At 38.1% G+C, this 25,350-nt stretch overlaps 1 protein-coding gene across 3 annotated transcripts in view; it reads right to left on the minus strand.

The window, feature by feature from the left end:
* The window catches only part of map2k5 (mitogen-activated protein kinase kinase 5), a 311,788-nt gene that overhangs the window by 134,768 nt on the left and 151,670 nt on the right, over positions 1-25,350 (minus strand). For all 3 annotated transcript variants that reach the window (XM_073032634.1, XM_073032633.1, XM_073032635.1), the window contains 3 exons: positions 14,271-14,339; positions 14,084-14,165; positions 7,323-7,384 (listed from right to left, as the gene is read on the minus strand). In XM_073032634.1, the coding sequence (XP_072888735.1) occupies positions 7,323-7,384; positions 14,084-14,165; positions 14,271-14,339 (213 nt within the window). The remainder of the gene's footprint in view (positions 1-7,322; positions 7,385-14,083; positions 14,166-14,270; positions 14,340-25,350) is intronic.

A 25,350-nucleotide genomic window follows, 5' to 3' on the forward strand; every position in this document is an offset into this window, starting at 1 on the left:
AGTTTTGCAGCACCTCTAAAATTTGCCAAGTATGCCCACAGAAAAAGAATCTCAGGGTTGCAAGTTCTTTGATAATAAATTTTACTTTGAAATGTAAACACATTTCTATTTCACTTTCTCTCATGCACCTAATTTTTTTTTTGTAAATGCCTAATCTATTTACCTCACCACTTCCCGTGCTAGAAAGTTCCATTGCAATAACAAACCTCACTATGGAAGGTTATTTCTCTCAAGGTTTTATTAGTAATTACAATGTGTTTGTCTCCCTATGTGTTGGGTTCTGCCAGTACTGAAAATATTCTCCTAATCTCCCCTGTCCACAATTTTATAAGATACAGTGCCTATAAAAAGTATTCAACCACCCTTCCCACTCTGGAAGTTTTTATGTTCTATTGTTTTACAACATTGAGTCACAGTGGATTTAATTTGGCTTTTTTGTCACGGATCAACAGGAAAAAAACCCTTTTATGTCAAAGTGAAAACAGATCTCTACAAAGTGGTCTAAATTAATTACAAATATAAAACACAAAATAATTGAAAGTATGAATATTCACCCTCAAGTCAATATTTAGTAGATGTACCTTTGGCAGCAATTATAACCTTGAGTCTGTGTCGATAGGTCTCTACCAGCTTTGCACATCTGGACACTGCAACTTTTTCCCATTCTTCTTTACAAAACTTTTCAAGCTCTGTCAGATTGCATGGGGATCATGAATGAACAGCCCTCAAGTCCAGCCACAAATTCTCAATTGGATTGAGGTCTGGACTCTAACTTGGACATTAACTTTTTTGTTTTTAAGCCATTCATTCCTGTGTAGCTTTGGCTTCATGCTTGGGGTCAATGTCTTGCTGGAAAACAAATCTTCTCACAAATCGCAGTTCTCTTGTAGATGGCATCAGGTTTTCATCCAGGATTTCCCTGTATTTTGCTGCATTCATTTTACCCTCTTCCTACACAAGTCTTCCAGAACTGCTGTAGTGAAGTATCCCCACAGCATGATGCAGCCACCAACAAGCTTGAAGGTAGGATGGTGTGTTTTTAATGAAACATAGTGTGTCATCTGATGGCCAAAAAGCTCAATTTTGGTTTCATCAGATCATAGAACCTTCTTCTAGCTGACTTTAGAATCTCCCGCATGCCTTCTGGCAAACTCAAGCCAAGATTTCATGCCAGCTTTATCAATAGTCTTTCTCTTTGCCACTCTCCCATAAAGCTGGGACTGTTGAAGCACTCGGGCAACAGGTGAGTCTCTCCCATCTCAACCACTGAAGCTTTTAACTCTGCTAGATCTGTCATAGGTCTCTTGGTGGACTCCCTCACTGGTCCCCTTTTTGCATGGTCACTCAGTTTTTGAGGACGGCCTGCTTTCGGCAGATTTACAGCTGTGCCATATTCTTTCCATTTCCTGATGACTGACTTAACTGTACTTCAAGGGATATTCAGTGACTTGGAAATTTTCTTGCATCCATTTCCTGGCTTGTGCTTTTCAATAACCTTTTTTGTGGAGTTGCTTGAAGTGTTCTTTTGTCTTCATGGTGTAGTTTTTGCCAAGATACTAACTCTCCAGCAGTTGGATCTTCCAGAAGCAGGTATATTTTTACTACAATCAATTGAAACACCTTGACTGCACATGGTCTCCAAAAATGGATCTCCATTTGACTAATTATGTGACTTCTAAAACCCATTGACTGAACCAGCGATGATTTGATATGTCATTTTAAAAGGGGGGGGTGAATACTTATGCAATCAGTTACTTTGTGTTTGATATTTGCAATTATTTTAGTTCACTTTGTAGAGATCTGTTTTCACGTTGACATGAAACAGTCTTTTTCTGTTGATCAGTGTCAAAAAAGCCAAATTAAATCCACTGTGATTCAATGTTGTAAAACAATAAAACACGAAAACTTCCAAGGAAGATAGTTTATAGGCACTGTATCTATTTTTCATTTTACTTTCTTTGCCTCGGCTATATTAATAATCTTTCTAAGTTTCTATCATTGAAATAATTTTTCTATTTTCTTTTGGTTAAAAACTGAGGAAGAATAGTTATTAAATACTTCAAGCATTTGTCTGCAAGTTTATCTTGCTCATTCTATTGCAGTCCCTCAATTTCCATTTGTTATTTATGTGTCTATGGGAAAGTTTATTCTTTAACATTCTTTCATAAAGTAATTTTTAAATTTCTGTTTGCCTAATAGTATACTTTAAATGTTTTTTCTAAGTTTCTTTTATTCCATTGTTCAACTATCTATTATGTCTTTTCCTTTAGATTTGACATTATTGAACCTGCACTGACTTGTATTATTGTAGACCTAATCATACTACATCGTGATCAATATTATTACGATCAAACACAAGGAAATCTGCAGATGCTGGAAATTCAAACAACACACACAAAATGCTGGTGGAACACAGCAGGCCAGGCAGCATCTATAAGGAGAAGCACTGTCGACGTTTCAGGCCAAGACCCGAAACGTCGACAGTGTTTCTTCTTATAGATGCTGCCTGGCCTGCTGTATTCCACCAGCATTTTGTGAATATTATTACCATGCTCTCCTACTCTTCTTACATGATCTTTGTGGACCTTGGCAGACCTCTAGTATTCTTGAGCAACAAATCATTCTTCAAGGTAATGCATTTTCCAAGTTCACTGGTATTTTAAAAACATGAAAATTTGAAGTAAATAGTTTGGTTTGTGAAAATAAAATGCATATGTTTACTACTCTACAACTTCATAAAAGAGGATTATATTGTATAAATCATTCAACTGCTTTTAGGCCATCAGACAAGGCAGCCTCTGCTCCTGGACTTACCCAGTATAGGAAACATCATCTTCATATCCAGTCTATCTCAGCCTTTCAATATTCTATAGGTTTAAATGAGATCTCCTCCCTCATTCTTCTAAACCCCAATGAGTATAGGCCTAAAGCCAACATACGTGCCGCATACATACCCTTTCATTCCCCGGATTATTTTTGTGAACCTCTTCTGGACACTCTCCAATGCCATCTTTGTTACCATAATTTGGACAAGTAACTCATACTAAAATATGCTTAGCAAAAATTCTTCTGGTAAGAAAATCAAATCTTTTTCTGTGCTAAATTACTTACTAAAAACGTAACTTTCACAAAATGTGCATTGTTTGATTACTTCTAGTTATCAATTGTCATTAGAACATTAATTGTGGTACACTGCACTGTAGTTCAAAGTTAAAAAGTAAATTTATTATTAAAGTATGCATATGTCACCACATACCACCTTGAGATTCATTTTCTTGTGGGCATTCACAGTAGAACAAAGAAATACAATAGAATCAACAAAAACTACACACAAGCATTGACAAACGACAGTGCAAAAGAAGACATACTGTGCAAATACAAACTATAATAGAAAATAAATAAATAATATGAGAATGTGAGTTGTGGAGTCCTTGAAAGTGAGTCCATAGGTTGTGGAATCAGGTTAGCGTTGAGATGGGTGAAGTTATCTACTCTGGATTATTCAAGTAATCAATCCAAGAACAGGATGGAAGGGAAGCACATGAAAGTAAATAGAATGAAGGGACAGTGAAAGCTCTTGTGCAGTCTTCTAATGACTTGAGTCCTTTTTTGGCTCACGGCTCTCATACATAATCACAGTCAGCCCTGTGAAACTGCCCAAAGATGTCAACAGAGAGAAAGAAAACAAGAATAGCACCTTAAAAAACAAAGAGTTTACCCAAAAATATTTAATGTGCGTATTGAGGTGGTAATTGAGATTCACAAGTAAGATGCACTGATGCTCAAACTTTTGTTTGTCGACTCAATAATCAATATGTGTATTTAAATACTTCCATTTTGGCTGTGCAAATATATGATCTCATAAAATTATACATTAAATTACTGCAGTAACAAGCAAATCATGACCAATTTACTGACAAAAGCCAATTTTCAAAGGGAAGCTCCGTCGCCTTGGGCAGTTTCCAAAGATAATTACAGGACTTTGTGAAAATGAAGGTCTGTGAATTAGAATGAGCTGAGACTAATAGCTGTCGATGTTTGATCACTTGGATTTAAATTAATTGTCACTACAAGGGATAATGAATGTCAGAATAAGACTGCCAATGTGGAAAAAAATGCAACCTATAATTAAGTGCTCTAAATTGCAGAGCTTTTCCCCAATCCTTAGAATTATCACATCTTCTCTTATTAAAAATAAAACAAAAATTACTAGATGAAAGAAAAACCACCAACAAAATGGCAAAGTCTTTTAGATTTTAGTTTTATGCCAACTGGATATGAGAAAATGTTTTCACTATTCAAACTATGAATAAAAATATCTCAAAACATCTTTAAATAAACCACAAAGCTAACTCTGTATAAAAAATTATGCAGTATTCTACTGAAGCAAAATAATTGAATAAAAACACTTTCTGTAAATGATTTTTAGAAAAGACAGGCAATTTTCTTCTTTTTAAGTCCTCTTTCCCTGAGCAAAACTTGATTGGAAGTCATTTGTATATGTATTAGTCAGAGCTGCTCATAAATTTTATTTTTCAAGGTACAATATTCCTCTTTGGTAACCTAGGCACCTGAGCTAATACAACCATCCAGCAATCAGGAGTGTGATTGGCCAGACAGAAAAGCATGATGAAGAGAAAGAAAATACTGAGAGAAACTGAAAATTAATCCAGAATTATTTTAAATGCCTATTTTTTCTAAAAATGAAAATTCTTCAATGTGAAAGCAAAAGATAGCATGAAATTGTAAGTTATTTGCTTTAATGTAGAGTAAGCTCAGCAAACCAATTCCCCAAATCAAGTGCTGTAAAGCTACAGTAATTTTGCATTCCACTGATGGATTCCATGAGAAGTCCAGTGAAAGACCACAGTTGAGAAATCGCTAGCAAATCTGGACTTTTACATAGACATCCAGAACATGCTGGCACCTAGGCAGAGAAATGCTAGCTGTTCAGCTTGGAACTATTGTCACTACTTGAATTGGCTTCCCTTTTATAAATCTCTTGGGATTTTGAACACAAGTATTAAGTCACAACTTATCCTTTCTTTCTGCTCTAAGTTTCCATAGTTTCTTCTTTTAACTAAATTGTCAACATTCCAGGTAAATTCTTTTTGTATTCCTTGAAGTTCTTGTTATCCTTCCTAAATATATTAACCAAGCTTAACTGCTTAACAAAAACATATGCATGACATTTTAAATAAAATTAAACTTCACGAAAGTTGAGAGAAACATTCTTGCTCTATAAGCTATGACTGATTTGTAAAGCCAACAATCCCATGTATGGATTAGTGATACTTGTTTAAGTAATGAGTCAAATCATGCTTGATTGGGATTCTTTAACAATATTAATAATAAATGCCTTAACATGTTTAAATACACAAATCCATTTTTGGCAAAAATGTTAACCTGAAATAAGCAGCAGAGGAATGTTACAATATTTTTGTTTTGAGTATCATTAGTCAAGCTTTCAACCCACTTTATATGTACTACATGCCAATTAAGTAAACTGGGGAAGGGATTCCTTGTCTGGCACTTTGAATGGAAATCATTTCATTTCAAACTGAAAAAGCATATTACTTGAATCCACAATAAAGCACAATTACTTTAATATATAAAAACAAGCTAAATGGACATTGGTGAGCTAATTCCATGCTGCCAGAAGAGAAATACTGGAAGTAAGAATGGATTCAAGATTCCAGATGCAACATTATGATCTTATCTCCCACATATTATTTTTATATTTTCCCTCTGCGAATTATGCTTTGCTGAGATAGTGTTTATCTTCCCATCCATACAATACCACACAAGAATTCCCAATTTGCTCTAGACAATCCGATGGAAAAAATAATCTGATCGAAAGGGATGACAGTAGAAATGGCCAGTTCTGAGCAAGCAAGAAAGTTACGTGAAAGTATAGAATTCACTACTGAGCCCAGGATTTGTTGCTGTCTGTGGCCCTTTCCTGGAGAGGCATTTTTTATGCTTTGCTGCTTTGAGATCAAATTAAGCCTGGATCCTGTGCCCTTTGTGACTGACACACTCACCTGAAGAATGGGTGCTTTTTTAAAATCCAAAGTAAAGATATTCAAATCATAAAGGACTTACCGTGGATTGAGAGCCTACTTGTTTCCATAAAAGTCTATTCTTCACCCAAGTGTTTTGTAACGTTTGTGTAAATTATCAAATCAAACCAAAGGTTTTTGTGGGTTATTAAAAACCTGCTTAAAGTTACAATTTGAGTACCTGTTTTAATTATATATTAAATGCCATAAACAGTAAATTTAATCTTAACAAGCACACAAGAAGGTGTTTAATCCATAGACATGAATAAATAGTCAACGTTTCAGGCCAAGACCCTTCAACAGGACACGCAGTCCTGATGAAGAGTTTTGGTCCAAAATGTTGTCTGTTTATTCCTTTCCTTTGATGCTGCCTGACCTGCTGAGTTCTTCCAGCATTATGTATGTGCTACTCTGGATTTCCAACAAGTACAGAGTCTTTAATCTGCTTAATTTCATTACTTTTTAACTACTGAATTCTTAAAAAATAACACAGGAGCAAAAAGATTGTAAGGTGATAAATATTTGATGAAGCAGAGTAAAAAGAGTGACTTACATTTAAAAAGCATCTTTGAAGGATGCTCCAAAGCTTTAATTACTATTGTAATTTAAGCATCATAATATCCAAAGTGAGTCTGAGGCTGGCTCCTAGACAACTGGGCTTCTCACAGACTCTGCAACCAGCAAAGCATTATCACATAGTAGACAGCTGGGAGATTGGGAATTTGCAGAATGGCAAATCACAAGCACAAATAAATGTCCTAACACCCTGAAATGCAGAATCCCTTGAGTGTATTTCACCTTGTAAAGCCAGCCAATGAAATATTATACTAAAATGTTTTTAAGTTCTAATTATAAGTCACACTTGTACCTGCTGTTCTGGGTTCTTCAGCAAACGAAGAGTTCAGATGTAGGCAGAAAAAGGTTTTAAAAACAAACTCTATTAGGATGTCCCCAACCAGCCCAGAATTATAGAAGTGTTACATCTAATTACTTTTACAAGACTTACCTGTAATCTTTAGCCAGTTAACCGTGTCTACAATTCCAAACATCCCCTAGGCCATGATAATATGCAAATTGCAATTTGTGTCTGTCACCCAAGCTTCTTCTGGGTGTGTATAAAGATACAACATATATACAAAATAAATGACTTAATAATATCTGATGTCGTGACCTTTTCCCACAATTAACCATATTCAAGATAAAATTAATGCATATTTCCAAAATATGTCAATGTAAATTTTTTAAAATATTTAAACTTACTGCAACAGAGATTCTGCCTAGTACATGCTCGGGGATTTTTCTATATACATCCAAAGAGCCTCCTGAACAAAATAATAACATAAGGGGAAAATATCAGTTTAATAAATATTATTACAATCAACTGTGCAATTCTTAAATTAACTTTGTGCTTGTAACTGAATAATATACCAGAAAGCTATCTGGTTCAAGGTCAAATACAACAAACAATTACTTAAAGGATAAAGTTACTTAAAACATTACTACAACTGCAATTTTAGATAATTAGCAATTAATTTCTTGTCCTTAACCAAATCCAAATTAGGTTTATTGTTCCTAACTAAACCCAGCTTACTGACATATCTAAAATTGAATAGTCATGTTTGAAATACAGTGGATTCCAATTAATTGAATCATAATCAGCATTAATATCACTGCCCTACAGTAATATGTAAAAAGACTTAGGCACATGTAAAAATATTGTAAAGGGAAGATGCTTTCAAAAATAATGAAGTGAAGTCTCTAAATATCAAAAAAAATTATTATAAATAGCAGTAAACAGTAAAAACTAAATCAAATCACTATTTGGTATGATCACCTGTTAAAACTGCATTAATTCTCTGAGATACACTGTTGTGCTGTTTTATAAGAAAATTGGCTGGCAGACTTTTCCAAGCATTTTGGAAAACTTGCCACAGTTCTGCAGATTTTGGCTGTCTTGCTTGCTTCCGTCTCTCCAGGTAACCTCAGACAGTGTCAATGATGTTGAGATCAGGGCTCTCTGGAGGCTACACCATCTATTGCAGAATTCCTTGATCTTCTTTTTCCGAAGATAGTTCTTTATAACCTTGAGTGTGTGTTTGGGATCATTGTCCTTCTGCAGAATGAAGTTTGGACTGATCAAACACCTCCATGAAGACATTGCATGATAGATGAGAATCTGCTTGAACTTCTCAGTATTGAGGATTCAACTAATTCTGACAAGATTACTAACTCCATTTGCAGAAATACAGCCCAAACCTGCAGGGAATCTCCGACATACTTCACCGCTAGCTGCAGACACTCATCTACGTTGCACTCAGCAGATCTTCTAAAGACAAAGTGCCTCTTGTTTGAGCCAAAAATTTCAAATTTTGACTCGTCAGTCCAGAGCACCTGCTGCCATTGTTCACTGCATTGTTTTTGTGTGTAGGTGAACCAACAGTCCTTTGCATCATGGGAGCATTTGCCACATTTTTGGCTTTTTGCACCATTCAGGGACATTTTGTGCGTTTCACATTCTAACCTCCTTTCCTGTAGTTCTGCTGCATCCTTTGCTGCAGTCTCTAATGATACTGCAAAGGTCAATGCCCAATCAAGGTTACATCTCTTTCTGACAGTAGCCTCTTCTATCCCTTAATTGATCAGAAAGTCCATCTCTAAAGTCACAGTACTGGGAAAGTTTGTGCAGTTCTGCAATGTATTCAGAAAGGTTTTCATCTTTTGACTGGTTTCTTTTGTAAAACCTAGATCTGTCTGATATTACCAGCAGTTTAGTGCTCAGGTGATTTTGTAAAATTGTAACAATTTTGTTGAACGACTTGCTTGCTGGCTTTTCAGGGGTTACCAGGTTGTGTAAGAGACTGTGCATTCTCGGGCCCTTTCAGCTAAGCATAGGGGCTTTCCTTTGCTCCTGCATGTTGTTCACATTACAATACAGCTCAACCCTCTTCATATACGACTCCTAGCCTTCATTAGTGCTATCAAATTCATCAGCTTTCCCAACTGAAGACATCACCAGGTTACTTTCACTTTAAATTCAGCTCATCTTTCATTGTTACTATGCACTGTACTCATGCATTTCTTTGTTAGCGTCCATGATGACTTTCTGGTGCTGTTTAACTCTTGCTGTTTTGTCCAACAGCTGTCGGTGCAGTTTGTGATATTTTCCAACATTCAGGTTCGTACTCATTGTCAATTGGTTGTGTCTGTGTACAACTACATATTAATTAATAAAAAGCACGCACGCGGGAGATGGCTTTAACTGGTGTACTCACATTGTAGCAAGTGAGAGAAAGAACAATGCGCATGCACAGACAACAGTGCATGTGCACACAATAGATCTATACATAGTGCAAAGCGGGGAGGGGTCATTGCTCTAAAAGAAATAGATCCATACGTTACAGCTGTAATCAATAAACAGCATAGGTATTTCTATTGTCCAAGTAATCCAAGGCCGAGTAATCTATTAGGCAAATTGTAGCCTATTGTGGCCCAATGCAGTACAATTAGTACACTTTGGCCCAACTCAGCAGCTGCCCAATTAGCCGAAGTTTCATGGAAATGGCTAAAAAGGTATAAAAAATACAAACTACTGGTTAGCTGAGTAACAAGTCATGTATTTAAATGAACTACAGAACAACTTAGAACACTATTATACTTAGTATACATAATGGACTGTCATCATACAAATCTATCAATGACAGCATATTCCAAATCTTCATTTTCATTGTAACATTCAAGATAATTGTCAATACCTTCTAATTACTCATAGTTACTAACTTGTTGATGTAGATAAATTATTTAATTTTCACTCATGGCCATTTCTGGTATCTCCAGGCTCGAACGCTTGAAACTGCTGTAAGCAAAACAGTCCTAAGCTGTTTTACTACTTCTTTCTCACCAACTTTCAGTGACAAAAATCATTGCTTTTTGAACACAAACACAAGCAACTGATACTTAAAAACTGTTCAGTCTAAGTAGAATGTGGCATCTAACAGCCCCACAAGTGCATGCATCTGATGCTAGTTTGAAATTGTTTGGCAATAGTCATGTCACAATTAAGCAGCATAATTTCCCAAATAAACAAATGTAATCATGGCTATCTCTTCGGTTAGTTTTTGTTCTTTAAATATTGTCTAATTAAGTGGCTGACCCAATTAAATGACGGCCCAATTAACTGGAATCCATTGCATTTATTTTATGTAAACATTGCTAAACCATCAGTTTCTTGAATAAAGACATAACAAACACACAGTCATGCTGCCAATCAACTTAGTTGTAGAGTCATAGAGCACTACAGCCCTTTGGCTCATCTAGACTGTAGCAAACTGTTATTCTGCTTCATCCCATTGACCATAGCCCTCCATACCCCTCTCATTCATATACTTGTAATGGGCTATGTGTAAAAGCAGTTATCTTAGATCAGATAGCACGCTTCCATGACTGAAGGATAAAAGTAATCTATTAGGAATGCTACTCCCATATACTATAGATTCCTTTTAATTAAGCCATCAGTTAATCAGGACAGCAGCTTATTTGGGACAACTCTTAAAGAACAAAAATTAATGGAAAAAATAACTGGGATTTCCTTAATTTATTTGGGACACTATGCCACTTAATTGGTGCAAGAGACTGCTGCTGAACAGTTTCTAAGTAGCATCAGATGTGTGCATTTGTGTGGCTGTTAGACACTACATCATGCTTCCAGTGAACAGTTTTTAAATAGCGTCAGTTGTGTGTACTTGTTTTCAAGAAGCAGTCATTTTTGTCACTGAAAGTTGGCGAGAAAGAAACTGTAAGACAATTCAGAACTGTTCTGCTCACTGTGAGTTCAAGCATTCAGACATGGAGATGCCAGAAACTGCTTGGAATTAAACAAGTTAAAGTTCAAAATGCATTAATTATCAAAGTATGTATACAGTATACACCCTTGAGATTAATTTTCTTGCAGGCAAGCACAAAACAAAGAAATACTATAAAACCCACTTAAAGAAAAACCCCACACAAGACCATCAAATGTGCGGGAAAAAAAGAACAAATAACACATAGAGCATTAAGCATCAAACTGCAGAATCCCAAAAGTGAGTCCACAGTCATGAGCCGTCGAGGTGAGTGAAGCCAGTCCAGGAGCCAATGGCTGTGGCCATAGCCATCAACTCAGTGCTGTGTCGATGGCTGCAGGCTGCACTACTATGAAGAATTTGAAGATATCGATAATCATCTTGAATGTTGCAATGAAAATGAAGATTTGGAGGATGCATTCGTCGAATGCATGGTATGAAGGCAGTTCATTATCTATGCTAGGTGCCTGCGCTGATTTGGTTCATTTAGTCAACCAAAAGAACACAGCAGCATATACTGCACGAATTCCTCCATCGATAATAGATTTATAGTACTGATAATGTTTCAATTTGGTTTGTATTTTACTTAAATACATAATTTGTTACTCAGTTAAATGGTAGTTTATCTTTATATACCTTTTTCCATGAAAACCAGCTAACTGGGCAGCTGCTTTATTGGGACAAAATGTACTGGTCCTGATGTGTCCCAAATAACCGGAATTCACTGTACTTAGATATTAGGGGGAAAGAAACTGGTCTCCTTAAGGTTATGAACATCCAACTTATGTGCAGCCATATGTACGAACGAATGTTTGCGAGACTGGCAGGATGAACTAGCTCTCTGCTGTGAAGCTGCAGCCATCTTCTGCTGTGTGGGAACTTGGTTTGTGACAATATCTGAATAATTAAGGTAACTGCACCCTGGTTTAAGAGCACATTGTCTTTAGTTGACCTATGTTTTTATTTAAATATATTGCTGGGAAGCCACACTTCTAACTTAAGAACTGTTGGATTACGAACAATTCTCAGATATGGAACCCTGTCGTAACCTGTAGTGGATCCATACTCTAGACAGTTAATCTCTCAACAAAGATTTAAAAAGTAAAAGCCAAGTGAATGATCAACCTATTGTTGTCAGAAATTAATAAAGTATCACTAAAAGAAGATAATGGCAAGACACCATTCTTTGAAGGTGCATTAGCATGAACATCTGTGGGAAATCCAGTTTAATTGCAACTGCAGTTTGGAGATGGTCTTTAAAATCCACACCTGTAGCATGTGGATTCACCTATGGAATATCTCTTGCACTGGTCATTGCCTATGGAGTGATCACTCTAATATAGTGCAGGGCACCACACTATATTAGAGTGTAGGGAGCTGTAGTGGAGTGTGTATCAAGCTTCAAATTCCTTGGTGTCCACATTTCCAAGAATCTCACCTGGTCCCTGAACTCCTCCACCCTGAACAAAAAGGCGCAACAGCACCTTTATTTCCTGTGGAGTATCAAGAAAGCTCACCTCTGTCCCAGGATACTGATGGACTTTTACCACTGTACCATTGAGAGCATACTCACCAACTGCATCTCAGTGTGGTATGGCAACTGTCCCGTATCCGACCACAAAGCACTCCAGTGTGTGGTGAAAACTGGCCAGCAGATTATCGGCTTCCAATTGCCCACCACTGAGAACATCTACCATAAATGCTGCCTGGGCAGGGTGAAAAGCATTATAAAGGATGCATCTCATCCTAGCCATGGACTTTTTATTCTCCTCCCATCCAGTAGGTGCTACAGGAGCCTCCGCTCCTGCACCTGCAGGCCAGGAAGAGCTTCTTCCCTGAGGCTGAGACCCTGCTGAACCTCACATCACAGCGATAAGCAGCATTGCACCCATATTGTACTGTCCCAGTACTTTTATATTTGTGTGCTGTAGGACTTACCTTTTATTCGCAGTTATTTTGTAAATAACACTATTCTTTGCAGTTCTGGTTAAATGCTAACTGCATTTCATTTTGCTTTATATCTGTACTCGGCACAATGACAATAAAGTTGAATCTAATCTAATCTAATAATCAGAATCTGATTTATTACCATTGACTTATGTCACGAAATTTGTTGGTTTGCAGCAGCAGTTCAGTGCAAGACATAGCAATTGCTACAAGTTACGATGGATGGATGAATTGAGCAAAAGAAGAATAGCAAGATTGTGTTTATTGAGCATTCAGATACATGATGGAGGAGGGGAAGAACATTCCTAAAATGTTGAGTCGTACTCCGAACCTGAGCTACTGCCCCTGGAACTCTAATCACACACAAAAAAAATTCAGTGCCTCTGATGTAATGCTCTCAGCATTGGTTGTGGCTTTGAAATCATATTTCCAGTGTAGGTTCTACTTGTGAAAATGTAGTCCCAGCATGGGTCAGTACCCATAGAGCCATGTCTGCAGCATTGTTCAGTCCTACTGAAACCATAACCTTGGTGTTTCAGAGTGCCAGTGAGACCACACTCACTTAGATTAGATCAATGACTCAGTGGTGAACAAAATGACCCAAACTATTGGAAATCTTGTCTAACAAAATAATTTCTTTTTATCTTTACAAATGCCCAAAATATAACAAAAATGGATGAAGCTCAATTATATGAATGTTTTGTATGTTACTTAACTGTTTAACTTGAATATAACACCTACTGGTACTCAACAAATACCGTATGCCAAATGCAAATATCCACACAAGCCTAACCAACCTAACGTGATTTGAATCTGTTACAACCATCAAACATTTTATCAATCCTTTAAGCTATATTCCAAATTGAAATGTTGCCTATTTGCCATCTAAATCAGGTTTCAGCTAATAGTTCAAGTGGCATCAAATCTAGCTAGATTCACTGATAAATCCACGGTAGCTCTGCAGCTTAAGTGTAACAAGTTATTGCTGATAAAGTGAAAAGCATTTTCACAGAAGGTCGGCATACAGAATCTGGGGTTAGATTATTTTTTCTCTATTACATTATATTCCTTCTGGTGTCCTCATTTATTTTCCGATTTTCATTTACATACTTTGACAGAACGGAACATTTCATGGATTTCCACATGCCCAGGAGCTTGCAACACAAACAAAAAAGAACACCTCTATTCATTCGGGACCTTACAAATATTTTAATTTTAAAATACACTCAAACTCACCATCCATGAACTCTGTACATATTGATATCCTGTTTTCCACAAAAAATGCGCCGTAAAATCCTATTATATATGATGAGTCACACTGTAATCATTTGAAGGAAAAAAAAGAACATTTTACTAAACAGTATTACAATGAGAATAATTTAAAAACAAAGATAAATTTAGCAGTCTGGGGCTGCAAAATTACCTTATAAAGAATTTCTAATTCAGACATAATTTGTTTCTGAAGCTCCAGTGTAATGTCTAAGGGAATAACCTGGAAGAAATTAAAAAGTTAGTCAATAGGTAATTTTCTAAAAGTTGTTTCTTTAAAATAACATTAGTTAGAAATTCTAATGCATCCTGATGGTGGCTGCAGCATCACACTTCCAGTCAGGCATGCCTTTCCAAACTTCACCATCAATCTTGGGTACCACTGAAACAGCACTAAGTATTTCCATATTTTAAGATTTAGCATCCATCACCAGGAACTCCCACCACCCAAGTCACGCTCTCTTCTCACTGTTACCATCAGGAAAAAGGTACAGGAGTCTCCAGACTCTCACCACCAGGTCAGGAACAGTTATTACTCCTCAACCATCAGGCTCTTGAACTGGTGAATATAACTTCACTTGCCCCATCACTGAACTGTTCCCACAACTTATGGACTCACTTTAAAGGAATCTTCATCACATATTTTCAATATTTATTGCTTATTTACTTATTATTATTTCTTTTTATTCTTTCGTATTTGCAGTTAGTTGTCTTTCGCACATTGGTTCTTTGTTCGCCCTGTTGGATGCAGTCTTTCATTGATTCTATTATGGTTCCTGGATTTATTAAGTATGCCCACAAGAAAACAAATTTCAGGGCTGTATATGGTGACATGCATGTACTATAATTTCGTACTTTATATGTACTTTAAATTTACTTTGAACTTTTCAGTGTATCTTGGTACATGTGACAATAATAAACCAATACCAAGGAGCTTTAGGTGACTACCACAGCACAGGAACAGAATATAGACCACACCTGTGCCAAGTACAGCAAATGTGAGAAAATCTAATGCCTGATGATTAGGTTCTTGTCTACTATTGAGAGGGCGTGTCACACTCATAATTTCTGTTTTGGCTTGTCCAATTCCTGTCACATGCTCCATCTCCTCTGAACCAGCTACCCGATTCCATCAGGTAGCCAGACTTGACAGAGCAAAAATCAGCGTATCAGTTGGGTCAAATGTCAAAGAACAAGGTCACACATGCTGTGATGGACTCCAGTCCCAGAGACCACTTCAAACTGGTTACAGATGAATATATGAAAAAATTGTGAGTCCAAACATAAGATGGAGATGTCATCCATGTATAGGAATGTCCTTTGAAAGGGACTGTTAAAGCAGCATCAGGAAAATATTTCACAGAAACACAGCTGTCATTAATTCAGTCTGAACTGGGTACACAGGAACAAAATTGCAAGCTAGTTTTTCTACTTAAAATTTGCTGATGCAAATTAATTTCTGTTTCAGCTAAGTTCAGCTCAACTATGAATCAAACCCGAGGCCGTCTGCACCGTGTAATTTAATAGGAGGCACTTTTACCCACTTGGCCATCAGATTCAGCAGAAATTATACCACAATGCCTCTTAGCATGGCAAAGGCACATTGCAACTGAGAAATTTCTTCATGTAACTCCAAAGAGAAACACTGCTGTTGAAAATTTGGTTAGCTTAAAGTGGAGCAATTCTGAACCAATTTCTGAGTGACTTAGTGCCAAATGGGAAATTTAATACATGTCTTTCAACACAATTATTGCTCTAGCATCTTTTTATCAAAGGATGGGATGGTAGTGTAGCAGTTAGCATAGTATTAGTAGTGTGGTCATCTGAATCAAGTATGATGTTCTAAGGAATTATCTATTGGTGGGTCCTCAGGTGACTGTAGAGGCCAATCCGGTGCAGGGTGGGCAAAAATAAATGGTGGCTATGGTTAGTGGTTGGGTCTTTTGGTTGCTCAGTCTTTCCTTTTGCAGATTCCATTCTCTGTGGTACAGTGGAGGGTGTTTTCATGTAGCACAGCTCCCTTTTGAACGGATTTCTTCTAAGTGTATCTATTGACTATAATGTCTTCCCAGTTTATAGGTGTAATTTTGAACCTCTTCAGGCTGATTGTGATGTTATCTTTGAAGTGTCTCCTTTGCCCACCAGTGGCTCACTGACCTTCTTTCGACAGGTGTAAAGGACCTGTTTGGGGAGACACAAGTTAACCATCCAGATGACATGGCTTACGAATCGGAGTTTATATTGCTTTATCATATCAGAGGTACAGTTTATGTTGGCCTCCTGTGCTGATGTTAGTACATAGCTCCGTCTTTCCAGCTGATCCTCAAAAACTTTCACAAGGATCTTTGGTGGTACTGTTTCAGGGCTTTCAGGTGCCTACTGTAGGTGGTCCATAATACGGTAGACTGTCGAGCTCTCTGGTGTATACTATCAAGATAAGGTTGCCCTTACAAGTGCTTAGCGCAACACTTTACAGCACCAGCTGTCAGATCAGGTATAAAGTACTCCACATGACTGCGTGGGCTTCCACTGGGTGCTCTGGTTTCCTCCCACACTGCAAAAATGTAGGGGTTAGTAAGTTGTAGGCATGTTATGTTGGCACTGGAAACATGGCGACATTTGTGGGCTGCCGCAGCACATCCTCAGACTGTGTTGGTCATTGAAAAATGATGAATTTAACTATATGTTTCAATGTTTCAATGGACATGTGACAATATAGCTAATACATTTAAATTTCTTTACATGGATGTCCACAGTGGCATTAATATTCAACATGCAAAATTTAAAACCATACTGGTCTGAAGGACAAATATTATTGTTATTTACAGAACAATCAACATTTACCAACACTGTTTCGGATTCAGAATCAGACTTTTTATCACTGACATACAGAATGCCATGAAATTTGTTGCTCTGCAGTAGCAGTACAGTGCAATACTTAAAAATTACAGCAAGTTCTAAGTACATATAAAAAAATAAATAAACGGTGCAAAAAGAGCAAAATAGTGAGGCAGTGTTCATGGGACCGTACAGACGTTTGAAGGCGGAGAAGAAGCTGTTCCTAAAAAATTGAGTGTGCACTTTCAGACTCCTGGAACTTCTCTTTGATGTTAGTAATGAGAAGTATTGGATGGTGAGAGTTCTTCATGACGGATGCTGCCATCTTGAGGTATCACCTTTTGAAGATGTCCTTAATGGTGGGGAGCCTAGTGCCCATGATGAAGCTGGCTGAATCTACAACCCTCTATAGCTATTCTCAATCCTGTGCATTGGAGCCTCTATACGAGGCGGTGATGCCACCAGTCAAAATGCTCCCATGATACATCTGTACAAATCTGCTAGTCTTTAGCTTCTCTGATTACCCTGAAATCAGAGTCATACAGTACAGAAACAGTTCCTTCGGACCAATTCATCCATGTGAATAAAGATGCCCATCTAAGGTAGTCCCGTCCAGCTAAACCTTGTCTATCAACAATAAAGCAATACCAAATCTGATGGACAGATCATGTTATCCGGATGCCTAACTTGCATCTTCCTAAGCATATCCTTCATTCCCGGTTGAAGAAAGGTCAGAGTGGGTCTGGTGGGCAAAGGAAACATTTCATAGATAATATCAAAATCAGCCTGAAGAAATTCATCTAAAAACTGGGAAGACACTGCAAATGGAGGAAATCTGTTCAAAAGCAAGCTGCACTACCTGAGAATGACCTCTGCTGTGCTACAGAGAGCAAGGAGCAGCTGCAAAATGAGAGACAGAACAATCAACTCTTGCCCACACTGCACCAGAATATGTGGCTCCCAGACTGGCCTACAGCCATCTAAGGACCAACCAATAGAAGACCCCTTAGGAGAACATCATACTCAACTCGAGTGATCGCATTACTATTGTCCATGTACCTGTCTTTTAAATATTATTACTGGACTTACCTCACCCACTTCTCTGGCAGCTTATTCCATAATAGCACTATGCTCTGCATGAAGAACTTACCCCTCAAGATCCTTTAAAAAATTTTCCCCTCCCACTTTAAATCTATGTCCTCCAGTTTTTGATTCCCCAATACTAGGAAAAAGACATTCACCCTCACATCATAAAAAACAGCGATGCTTCACTCCCAGATGAGCTCAATGCCTTTTATGCTGCTTTGAAAAGCAGAATACAACTACAGCTAAGAGGATCCCTGCAACACCCAATGACGCTGTGATTTCAGTCTTAGAGGCCAACGTAAGATGTCTTTCAAGAGAGTGAACCCTTGCAAGGTGACAGGCCCTCATAGAGTACCTGGTAAGACTCTGAAAACCTGTGCCAACCAACTGGAAGGTGTGTTCAAAGACATTTTCAATCTCTCATTGCAACAGTCAGAAGTTCCCAACTGTCCCAAAAAGGGTAACAATCACACCAGTGCCCAAGAAGAGCAGGGTGAGCTGCATTAATGACTATTGTCCATCAGCATTCACATCTATGGTGGTAAGGTGCTTTGAGAGGGTTAGTTATGGCTAGAATTAACTCCTGTCTTACCAAGGACCCGGACCCACTGCAATTTGTCTATTGCCACAATAGTTCTCATTGGCTCTACACGTGGCATTGGATCATCTAGACAATACAATACTTATGCCAGTATGTTGTTTATTGACTATAGGTCAATGCTTAACAGAATCATTCCTACAGTTCTAATCGAAAAGCTCCAAAACCCGGGCCTTTGTACCTCCCTCTGCAACTGGACCCTTGACTTCCTCACCAGAAGATCATAGTCTGTGTGGATCGGAAATAACATCTTCACCTTGCTATCAACACTGATGCACCTCAAGGATGTGTGCTTAGCCCACTGCTCTACTCTCTTTACATCCACGGTTGTATGGCTAGGCACAGCTCAAATGCCATCTATAAATTTGCTGATGGCACAACTACTGCTGGCAGAATTTCAGATAATGATGAGCAGGCATGCAGGAGAGAGATGTATCAGCTGGTTGAGTGGTGCTGCAGCAACAACCTTGCACTCAATATCAGTAAGACCAAAGAATTGATTGTGGACTTCAGAAAGGGTAAGATGAGGGAACACACACCAGTCCTCTTAGAGGGATCACATGTGTAAAGAGTGAGCAATTTCATGTTCCTGGATATCAACATCTCTGAGGATCTATTCTGGGCCCTGCATATCAACGAAGGCACGACAGCAGCTATATTATCTTAGGAGTTTGAAGAGATTTGGTATGTCACCAAAGACACTAGCAAATTTCTACAGATGTACTGTAGAGAGCTTTCTACCTGGCTGCATCACTGTCTGGTATAAGGGTAGGGGGCTATTATACAGTATCTAACCCAGTCAACTCCATCATGGGCACTAGCCTCCGTAGCATTCAGGACGTCTTCAAGGAGTGATGCCTCAAAAAGGCGGCAACCATCATTAAGTACAGTAACTCCATCACTTAGGACAGAGGTGTCGAACTCAATTGCACATGGGGCCAAAACTCAAAGCACACTTTAGGTCGCGGGCCGAACAGGATAAACATTTATTGAACACACTAAAACTAAACATTTTTTGAACATAAATATGAATAAAAACAGACAGGAATATTATTCCAGAAAAAATAAACTAAAACTTTAAATAACTTAAATATTTTGCTCTCCATAAAAAATCTCCTGTCAGTATTATACAAGTTAGAAATATGAGCATGCTGCAAAAAAACCCTGAAAATATAAATAAAATTTGTGCTTTTCAGCGAAAGTTAAAACAACAACAAATCAAAACACTCAGTTTTCTTTGCTCTTATGCCGTTTTGTCAGAGCTGGATGCTTGACATCTTTTCTTGGCAATAAGTTCGTTTAGGTTTGGTGTAAGGTTCTGTGTTGTGGAGATTCTCAGGATGGACTGCAGGTGTTCATCAGTGAGACGACTCCTGTGTGATGTTTTGTTAATCTTCATCACTGAGAAAAGCTTCTCACACAGATATGTGCTACCAAACATGCACAAGGTTCGAGCCGCATGTAGACGGAGCTGAGGCATTGCTTCAGGAATGGAGCGAATAAACTGTACGGGCCCTGCAGTGTCGTATTTTGCCTTTAGTGTCCCATTACACTGCAGCTCTATCAGAATCTGTACAGGTGCAGTTTCCACGTCGACGGCAAATGGGTTGTGAAGCAGCTTGAAATTAATCTTTTGTGCTTCAAAGTCACCAAAGCGCCGTGCGAACTCAGTGCGAAGTGCGCTCAGTTTATCAGCAAAGTGCGCATTTGGGAACATCATTGCGCCGACCTGGTTCAACATTACTTGGCAACAGGGAAAATGAGGCAAGTTGCACTGGTGCATTTGTGTCTCCCATAAGAGCAGCTTCACTTGAAATGCCTTCACTGCATCATACATGTCAGTGATCATGCGGTCACGTCCCTGGAGCTGAAGGTTTAAGACGCTGAGATGTGTTGTTATGTCAGCCACATTAGCTCCACAAATAAGACACACGGCAATGTCAGTAAACATATACTCATCAGTTTTGAAAGACTCTTTTTTTCAGAATCAACTTTTCTCTTCGCCATTGTTAGGGGTTAGCTTTGACTTCAGAATAGCGTTGTATACAGCAACAGACGCTTGACGCGGGAATGTTCCCGGGTAGCCTATCGGCAGCTGTTGCACTGCATTATGGGATCTGTAGTTTGTGTGTTATCAGCGCTTCATATCGCGGGCCATTAATAATTAAAATAATAGATCTATCTAAAATGATCTCGCGGGCCGGATATAATTGTACGCCGGGCCGGATATGGCCCGCGGGCCTTGTGTTTGACACCTATGACTTAGGACATCTGTCTTCCCATTGCTGGAGATACAGGAACCTGAAGATACACACTCATCGATTCAGTAACTGCTTCTTCCCCTCTGCCATCAGATTTCTGAACAGACATCAAAGCCATGAACACTACCTCATTACTTTTTTGCACTATTTACTTAACTATGTAATGTATATTTCACAACATATACCAGATATAATAAACCTGATACTGATTCTCAGCAAGGGGCCTTTATAGCCCCTTGTTCAAAGAACATGCCTCTTGCAGATTATGCTCTTTATCAGCATGTACTTATCCCTCTTGCACCAGAAATAACTTTTCCAATGCTTTCCATCAAAGGAGCATCCATTCATGAGGTAACTGCAAATGAAAATCCAAAAATGCTGCAGTTGTTGGGGAATCTGAAACAAAATCAGAGAATGCTGAAAAAACTCAGCATCAGTTCTCAAAAAATAAAGTCCTAACTTGTATAATTTCAGGCCCTTAAATGCAATTTTTAAAGGGCCAAGACATAAGCTGTGTTCATTGTTCTAGTGAAATGTGTGACATCCTGCAACCTCAAATGCAATGTCACATGCATGTTGTCTGCCAGTGGAGGTAAATGTCACTGTCACTCTCAGCTTCTTAGCTTCAGGATCAGTCCAGGCTGTTGTAGTTGATCCTTGTCACATTTCAATGTATTACTCACTGCTGCGTTAGCGAGGTCACCCAGATAGCACGCTCAAGGATTTTTTTTTACCTTCTGGTCACAGAAATTGACAGTGCGGACAGAGGAACTTGACGACATCACAGGCTTTCTCAAAGCACTCGCTGAGTTACTCCATACAGAATCCTTACTGACAAACTCCTATTTGGCCGTATCCCTGAAAGGCCTTTATAGCCCCTTGTTCAAAGAACATGCCTCTTGCAGATTATGCTCTTTATCAGCATGTACTTATCCCTCTGGCACCAGAAAGAACTTTTCCAATGCTTTCCATCAAAGGAGCATCCATTCATGAGGTAACTGCAAATGAAAATCCAAAAATGCTGCAGTTGTTGGGAAATCTGAAACAAAATCAGAGAATGCTGAAAAAACTCAGCATCAGTTCTCTCTGTTTATGTTCTCCCGGTGACCGTGGGGGGTTTCCTCTGGATGCTCCAGTTTCCACCTTCATTACCGAACTGTAGGTTAAATGGCCTTTGTATATTGTCCTGTGATTAAGCTAGGGTTAAAATGGATGGGTTGCTGGGTGGTGCCAGAATGGCCTGTTCCGTGCTGTATCTATAAATAAAAATAAAATCCCGAAGATGCGTGAGTTGAAATACGCTACTGCAAATTACTCCTGGTACGAAGGTGAGCGGTAGAAGTTGGGAGGAAGTCCATGAGAACTGGGGAGAATGGAAATAGGGAGTAATGTAAGATGAGTGTGAATTGGTGTTTGATGGTCTGTCTGGGCCAATGGCCTCTTTCCTGTTTCTCTCTAGGACTGTTCATAACAGGAATGCTGATAATTAAAATGCAAGCTTGGTTCCAGATGATATGTGACATGATGGTTGAACTATTGCCAGAAAGTATCTTGTAATTAAAACACAATTAAAACTTAAAATAGAAAATACATCTGAGCTAAACAAGAGAGCCAGCACATTACTGGTTAACTTGACATACAAAACCTTCATTTTTTTTAAAATGGTGGGGAACATATTTGAGATCATGTGAAAACCCATTTTTTACCTTGCTGTAGGGGGATTTATAAAAAGCAGCTCCAAATTGACTTGTAACTGTAATATCCTGCTGCCAAGGAAAATTTAAAACCACATACTTGTGAATCAATAGTCATTCGCCAACAAAATTCAACTCAGGGTCTCCCGGTGAAAAAAAAACATGGAATAATTCACCTCCACACATCCCAATGTCCCTCAATTAATCGGAATAGCGTTTAAGGCTGAGAGTGGAGTACCTGAGTAAATTTGCTCAGATTACCAATACACCTCCAGGACAAACAAGGCTGAGTTGTCAAGTTAAATACAAGCAGTCAACTGACTGAATTATAATTTACTCTTTGAGCTCAACTTAAATTAGTGCAAGGCTATTAAAATATACAGTATAAATAAGGCAATTCATCACTGGCTGACATGGATGACTTCGTCTATTTGTAGGAGCAGCGCACATTCCACTTAAGGGAAGCAGCACAGAATCACAGGTCAAATTCAGCCACTATTCCAGTTTAATTTACTGATATAATCCCTAGTTGATACTATTGTCTTTATATGGACTTTTGCAGCATCTGAGACGCATGATTATGATACAAATGATTAATCAAATTACACATTAGAAGCCCAACTGTGGTCAAAGCAAGTTACTAGAGGACAGCATGCTACTCATATCTGCATGTGTATATTAAAGATTAAAGATCAGCTTTACTTGTCACATGTAAGTTAAAACATACAGTGAAATGTATCATCTTGCATCAAGTCACATCAGTGAGGATTGTGCTTGGTACCTCGCAAATGTCACCACATTTCAGCACCCTCAGAACATGCCCAAAACTTGCTACCCCTACCTAACCTGTAAGCCTTTTGCAATGTGGGAGGGAACTGGAGCACATGGACGAAAGCCCCCACATGGAAAGAATGCACAAGCTCCTTACAGACAATAGTGGGAACTGAGCTCCTCATATATATGTAAAAAGAAAAAAATATTTAAGGAATTTTTGTAAGATTTAATTTTACCTACTTAGCTTTAAAAAATATCAAAACTTCTGATTCTGATTTTAATTCTGAAATGGACAGTTGATGTTTTGGGTTGAGATGGTTCACTTGGACTACAAAATAAAGAGGGGACATACCATTATAAAAATGTGGGCGGAGGATGTGATGAAACAAGTGCTGGCGGGTGATTGGTGGATCCATGTGATTGGAGTGATACATAGATGAGGGAGGGGTGGGAAGAGGGTACACATTTCACCTCCAAGCTTCTCTCCTCCTTCTCAGCTCTTGCTCTACCACTTTGTCATCCCCTTTTTATACTGACAGTCTCCCTCTTTCATTCCAGTCCAAATGATAGGTCTTGACTTAAAACACTGACTGTCCATTTACTTCCACAAATGCTGCCTAACCAGATGTGTGTTGCTCCAGATTTCCAATATCTGCATTCTCCTGTGCCTCCAAAGACTTTTAAGTGAACACTTTCAGATTAAGCTCTGTAAATGTCATCTATAGTTTTTACTTAGCCTAGTAAACACACATTTTTACATTTTCTGAACATCAAATTTTGAAGTAAATGCTGAAATCTATATTCAAAATAAAGGAAGAATCAAATATTCCCATTTAAGAGAAGGTAAGGTTATTTGTTATAGAGTTCAGTATAAGATTATACTGTATTAAAAAGCACACAGAAATTTAGCGGAGTTAGGTACTTTACAAGAACAGATAGTTACTACAATGAGAAAATGCAAAGCCACTTGCTTTTAGTTTCCATCTTTAGTTCAGTGTAACAGTTGTCAAATATGGTACTCTTACCATATAAATTAACATGGATTCTACTTTCTTTCAGGTAGTACACAAATCTTTGGTTAACTGAAATATATTTTCAGCTTTGGTTTTTATTCAGTTCTATTTTACATTGATATTTGCCTTATGAAAATAAATAGTTTATGGTTTTGGTTGAATGTACAATTAATTCATTATCAAGTCTCAATTTCAATTTTGTATTTTAAAAAATGCAGAGTGTTCATTTTAAAAAAGCAAGCTAATCAAAAAGAAATTCGAGTTTAAATGGCTTAAATCCAGCACATTGAAGCAGTCACAAGGAAAGTGAGCTAACACCTCTATTTATTTAGAAGGTTAGGAAGGTTTAGCATGTGACCAAATACTAACAAACCTTTACATATGTAGTATTGAAAGTATCCTGCCTAGCTGGATCATGGTCTGGTATAACAATTCAAATGTTCAGGAATCTATTTATTTACTTATTAAGATACAGCACAGAGTAGACCCTTCCAGCCCTTTATGCCGTGCCGCCTAGCACCTCCCAATTTAACCCCAGCCTAATCACATGACATACATGAAGCTGCAGTAATGGATTCTGCACAAGGGTACATCCCTCCCCACTACTGGTAGTTTCTACATGAATTGCTCCCTCAAGAAGGCAATGTCCATCAGCAACGACTCCCAGAGTCTGGACCATGCCATCTTCTTGCAGCTATCAATAAGCATGAGATGAAGAAACCTGAAATCCCACACCACCGGGTTCATGAACAGCTATTTCCCTTCAACCATTTGATTTCTTGAATTAACCTGAACAACCCTAAGCAGTATCTTAATACAGCAGCAAGATGTCTATTCACTACAATGAACTTTAATTTTATTCTAATTGTGTTCTTTCTTGTATAATTTATGTTTTCATTTTGAGTCTTGTTCATCTTGACAATAGTTGTATCTACATCAGACTACTGTTTATTGATTACAGTCCAATGTT

This window comes from Hemitrygon akajei, chromosome 30, assembly GCF_048418815.1.
Source record: "Hemitrygon akajei chromosome 30, sHemAka1.3, whole genome shotgun sequence".
NCBI classification, from domain to species: Eukaryota; Metazoa; Chordata; class Chondrichthyes; order Myliobatiformes; family Dasyatidae; genus Hemitrygon; species Hemitrygon akajei.